The sequence below is a fragment of the Chrysochloris asiatica genome, unplaced genomic scaffold, assembly GCF_000296735.1.
Source record: "Chrysochloris asiatica unplaced genomic scaffold, ChrAsi1.0 scaffold00006, whole genome shotgun sequence".
Taxonomy (NCBI): Eukaryota; Metazoa; Chordata; class Mammalia; order Afrosoricida; family Chrysochloridae; genus Chrysochloris; species Chrysochloris asiatica.
In genome coordinates, this window is record NW_006408524.1 from 11,724,783 (window position 1) to 11,730,876 (window position 6,094).

General features: G+C 39.6%; 1 protein-coding gene across 1 annotated transcript in view; it reads right to left on the reverse strand.

Annotated features, from left to right (window-relative positions):
• NME8 (NME/NM23 family member 8) overlaps window positions 1–4,640 on the reverse strand; it is a 94,694-nt gene extending 90,054 nt beyond the window's left edge. The window contains exons 1-3 of the mRNA XM_006832265.1: window positions 4,605–4,640; window positions 4,471–4,528; window positions 4,151–4,257 (exon numbers count right to left, since the gene is read on the reverse strand). Coding sequence (XP_006832328.1) covers window positions 4,151–4,257; window positions 4,471–4,528; window positions 4,605–4,640 — 201 coding nt within the window. The remainder of the gene's footprint in view (window positions 1–4,150; window positions 4,258–4,470; window positions 4,529–4,604) is intronic.
• Between the last annotated feature and the right edge of the window lie 1,454 nt (window positions 4,641–6,094).

Consider the following 6,094-nt stretch of genomic DNA (forward strand, 5'->3'; position numbering starts at 1 on the left):
CATCATACATGAAGAGAGCAAAAAGTCATTAAGAAGACAAGAAAGAAGGAAAAGGTCAAAATGGATGTCAGAAGAGACTCTGAAACTTGCTTTCCAGTGTAGAGAAGCTAAAGCAGGTGGCATCATTGATGGCATCAAGTGTGGTGGCGGTAGTGAGGTTGGCCCAGGATCGGACATTGATTCGTTCTGCTGTGCATGGGGTCGCTATGAGTCGGTTCCGACTCGATGGCACCTGACAACAACAATAAAGGTAAACAAGTGGTTATGTGCTTTTGCATCTTAGATCTAGTTGGTTTTGATGGGGTTTTGTCCAATATAAACACAATGTGAACCTTCAAAAAGGTTTCTGGAAAAACCCCATGATTTTTTTATTCCATTTTTCCAAGAATTTTTTGAAGCCCTCTCATATATCTTTAAATTCTCTAAAAACCTAGTTTTAAAAAGTAAAAAAAAAAAAAAAAAGACAACAAATGTAATAATGTATTTTACTGAATTTAATGTATCAAAAATATATCATTTTATCATATAAATGTAAAAATAAATTAAAGGGTTAGTTCACATTATTATTTTTTTATTAAGGCTTCCAAGTCTTTATATATATATATTCCCTCCTGATACTATGTCTAAAGTTATATATTCCCTCCTGATACTATGTATAAAGTTATATAGGCCCTCCTGATACTATGTATGAAGTATGGGAGACAAAATGTGGCCATCCTGGCTTCTAAGGAGGATCTGACTGTACTTCTCCCAACAGAGATTTGTTCTTTTGGGGGTACTTGGTACTTTTAATATTCTCCTATAACACCATAACTCAAAGGAATCAATTTGTCTGTAGTCTTCCTTATTCATTGTCCTACTTCCACATGAGAACACCATGACTTGGATCAGGCACACCTTAGTCCTCAAACTGACATCTTTGCTCTTGAACACTTTAAAGAGGTCTTGTACAGTATATTTGCCTAATGCAATAAGTCGTTTGGGGTAAGTCTTGAGAAGGTCCCAGCAAATACCACAGCAGGACAGAAATCCCACCACAAAGACCTAACCAATGATGAGAGATAAGGGTACAAAAAAACCTTTCCTCCACTCATTTCCCTTTCTCTGTTTGTGCACTCCACTCTGGTGACTAGAGGGTGTGCCTGATTGAGCAGACACCCCTTCCACCCCCAGAGGATTTTACTGCACATGTGCACAGATCAGTTCAGCTGTGAACTGTTTCCCGTTAGGAGAAACTCCTGAACTATTTTGCTATGGGCTTTTTTTTTTTTTTTTTAAGTCCTCCTTTTACCTTGGGGTGGGCTTTTTCTCTCCCAAGAAGAGACAACAATTGTGGCCATAAATCCAAGCTACAATCACACCCTATAAAATCCCACCATCCGGGCAAGAGGCAATACCAGCTCTATACACCAGATAGACAACCAACACTGGCTAAAACTCCTCTCAGTTGAGTAATTAGAATTGAAAAGGGAAGGCTATCTCCCGATCACATCAACCAGGAAGCACTCGGAAAGCTTAATAATATAATAGCAACATACATTCATCTCATTAATGAAAATACATCTAATTATTGAAAATGCCCAAGAAACAATTGAAGATCTCAGTTCATGTCCAGAAACTAGATTGTTGTTAACTGCCATTGAGTCAGTTCCAACCTACAGTGACCCTGTGCAGGGTTTCCAAGGAGTGACTGGTGAGTTTGAACCACTGGCCTTGCAGTTCAAACCGACTTTGCAGTCCAGCGCATTAACCCACAGCACCACATCAGGACTCCAGAAACTAGACAGAGTAGCTGAATCAAATGATCTGAAGGTAGACCTAGAACTCCCTTTGGAAGGAGGGCAGGCTTTGAAACTGCCTGATAAGGAATTCAGGAGAATTATATTGAAGTGCATCCAAACACTTCACAGAAGGGTTGAGAAAAATAAGGAAGAAGTCAGGAAAATGCTACATGAACAATCAAATAAGATAGAAATAACATTGGAAACTATTCAAAACTTGCAAAAAGAGATTCAAACAATTAATAATAAAATGACATAAATGTACATATACTGAAACGGCAAAGGAGTCGAATTGAAGAAATGGAAGCCAGAACCAGTGAGCTTGAAGACAAATCTCTCAATACTGCTAAAATGAAAGAGCAAAAAGAACACAGAAATATATAATTTGATTTCTTAACTGCTGCTTTCATGAGTGTTGATGGTTGATCTGAGCAAAATAAAGTCTTTGACAACTTCAATCTTTTCTTCATTTATCTTGATCTTATTTATTGGTCTAGTGGTGAGGATTTTTGCTTTCTTTACATTGAGGTGAAACCCATACCTAAGGATGTGGTCTTAGATCTTCATCAGTAAGTATTTTAAGTCCTCTTCATTTTCAGCAAGCAAGGTTGTATCATCTGCATATCGCAGGTTGTTGATGAGTCCTCCTCCAATCTTGATGTCATGTTTTTCTTAATATAATCCAGCTTCTTGGATTATTTGCTCAGCATATAGATTGAATAAATACGGTGAAAGTATACAATCCTGGCACACACCTTTCCTAATTTTAAACCATTCGGTGTTCTCTTCTTCTGTTTGAACAACCACCTATTGTTCTATGTACCGGTTCCTCATGAGCACACTTAAGTCTTCCGGAATACTCATTCTCTGCAATGTTGTCCATAGTTTATCATGACTCACACAATCAAAAACCTTTGTATAGTCAATAGAGCACAGGTAAACATCTTTCTGGTATTCTCTGCTTTCAGCCAAGATCCATCTGACATCAGCAATGGTATCCCTCATTCCACATCCTCTTCTGAAACCAGCTTAAACCTCTGAAAGTTCTCTGTTAATGTACGTTTGCAGCTGTTTCTTGATTACCTTTAGTAAAACTTTACTCGCATGGGATATCAATGATATTGTTCAATGATTTTCACCTTCTGTTGAGTCACCTCTCTTTGGAATGGGAACAGCTTTAACCTCTAGCACTTTCCTATTAATGTACTGTTATAGCTATTCTAAAATGATCTTCAGCAAAATTTTACTTGCATGTGAAATTAATGATATTAGATTGATAGCATGTCTCAATTCAGATGAAAAATTTTAAACAGACTTACTTAATATTAGGTTCCATAAAATTTACAGCTGAAAAGTTAAATTTACATACCTAAGTTGTTTCGAACTTTTGAGTTTTCAATAACTGAATAAAGTTTTCCATTTTAAATTTCAGTCATGAAAATAACATAATCAGCTCATTGGTGTCACTAGCTACATTTTAAATACGTCATACTATTGCTTGCTATTATTGTTATGTGACACGAATCAGTTCTAACCCATAGCAATTCCATGCACAATGGAATAAAACACTGCCTGGTTCCATGCCATCCTCACGATCAGTGCTATGTTTGAGTCCATTATTGTCACCACTGCGTCAATCCATCTCACTAAACTTGCGTCTAGTTGCTACAGTGAACCATAAAGGTTTAATCAGCTGATAATTTGATGTGGGTAAATTCTGATATCAATAAAATTCAATGAAGTCATATATGTTGGACTGAAGATTTTTAACTCCTTGTCACATCTGGGAGGTGGCACATCCATGGGATTGGAAGACTGGTCACCGGGTAAATGCCCAAAGTGTTGCTCAATGTTATCCAGTAAACAGTGTACCCATGGCCACTGGATCAATTCCAACTCACAGTGACACTGTCTGACAGAGTAGAACTGCCCCAGAGGGTTTCCAAAGTTATCATCTTTATGGAAGACTACATAATTTTCTCCCGGAGGGTAGCTGGTGGGCTTTAACTGCCAACTTTTTGGTTAACAGTCAAGCACTTCACTGCTGTGCCACCAGGGGCCCTCAGTAAATAGCATACACAACATACACCCCTTATTCCAAGGGGTACATACTGAACATGTGGCAGAAGGAAACAAACAGGTCAATTTTTCTAACATTACCATTCATGGTGAATAACGTCAACAATACAGAAAAGTGACAAAAATCACATTCAATCTCAACCACGGGAGAACTATATATAGTAAAAGTGCCAAGTAAACATTGTCTATTTTGAAGGTTGTCTAAATTGATTTTGAGTATTAGAGACTACTTAGAGAAAACACTTAGCTAGTAACAAGGAAACAGTGGCTAATGGAATTGAAATCCTTACGACAGCAAAATGCAGAATCTCATCTTCATTCAGCTCAGTTTTCAATTTTCTAAATAAATTTTGCATTGCTTTACAAGGTCCACACCAGGCTTGGTAAACGTCGATCACTAGAAGATGATAATATTTATGAAAGAACAGAGCAAAAAGAAAAAACAACAACAACAACAAACAAACAAACCCAGAATAGCAGCTTATCGCAAAGCTGGGGCAGGAAGGGCAAAGGCCTAGCATAGTTTCATGATCCATGGGAAGAAACTCACTCCTGGGGTCTAATGGGGTGTCCTGGGCAGTGGATGGCAGGAAAGCGGGGAGTCCTGTACCTGTTAGGCCTTTGTTGAGCAACATCTCATCCCACAAGTTTTGACTATTGATGACAGTCTGCAAAAAGGAAAACACTGTAAATGGTCTTCAAGTACAAATGTTAAGTACAGAACGCTTGAGATGCCATGCCCACCTGCAGCTGGACTTCACCTCGCTTCTTGCTTGCCATCTACCTATCAAATGAAAAAAGGGGAGACAAATAGAAAATAATTCAGAAAAAATTTTAAATAATGTCCTTACTTTTTTATTTTTTGCAAATACACCCTAGACATTTCCCTTCACCAAACACTGAGTGATGCATGGAAAGCAATACAAGTTAAGGACACTGGGGGCCTAGTGCATGCTGGGATCTATGCTTGATTGATGCTTGGAGCCATGGTGTGGCGCTGTAGTATAAGTACTGGACTGCTAACCACACTCCACCAGCTACTGTAAGTCAGAAACCTCTATGGCACTTGATGGCACTTTTCAACAACAGCAATGCTTCATGTATCAGCTACTGCAATGTTTTACTTCCCAGTGACCCTGAATTAAAGTAGGAATGTTACCAGATACTGGTGGTTTACTTATTTTTAAAATAATTTTGTTTTTCTTCAGTATTTTGGAGGGTTCTCTATATCTTAATTTGCTGGTCTTTTAATTGTTTGTGTAAACATTTACAGATCTTTTTCTATCCTCTCTTAAGATCTGCCTACTACAAAGACATTTAACTTTTCGAACAAGGTCACTCGTGTTTTCTGGAGGAAAGCATAAAGTTTTCAAAACTGCTAATAAGTTAGTGACGCCAAACTCTCTGTTTAATGATTTTGGTTGTTTTTAAGTGCCATCGAGTCGGTTCCGATCCATAGAGACCCTGTTTGGGGTTTCCGAGGAGCAGCTGATAAGCTTGAACCACCAACTTTGTGGTTCAGACTTTGCAGTCCAGCGCATTAATGCACAGAGCCACGCCAGGACTCCTATTTAATGATACCAGAGATGCTTGGCGTGTCGGTTTGTGTGGTTAGAAGACAGACATCATTATAAAACAAAGAGAACCGCAGAAAACAAGACCACATCCAAAGGCTACTGGATCCTCCAACAATATTGCACAAAACAGATTCCTCTCTAAGCTAGATGGGGGCATTTAAAGAACAGGAATGAACGAATTACGGAGAGTGAACTCAGGAAGTCCAGGTACCTGGGGAACCCCGGGGCGCAGCGGCAAAGTGAGTAGCTGGGTGCCTGTTGCGCTCTCTCCGGGTGTTGTTCCAGCTAAAGGAAAAGGAAGAGGGTTGAAGAGAAAAAGAATGTCCGGCATGGGCCTGAGGAAGAGCAAAGAGCCAACGTTTTCCACCCAACCTTCTGCCTGGCCCTAGAACCCTGCCTTCCCACCCTCAACTGTGAAAGCGCCTCGAGGTTCACCAGCCAGCCAGGTTCACCTGGGAAGGGTTCCAAAAGCAGTTGGCCCTAAAATCATTTTCCGTTTAATTTTCTCACTCCTTCCCCTACACCGAAGGGACCAGAAGTTCTCCTTTCACTCCTAGAATCCTTCCTTAGTCTCCTGTCCAGCTGTCTCACAGGAACCTACTGAGGATGTCTTGGTTTCCCCATCAGCTCCCCGCCTGCTTTCCTAAGTCCCGGGAC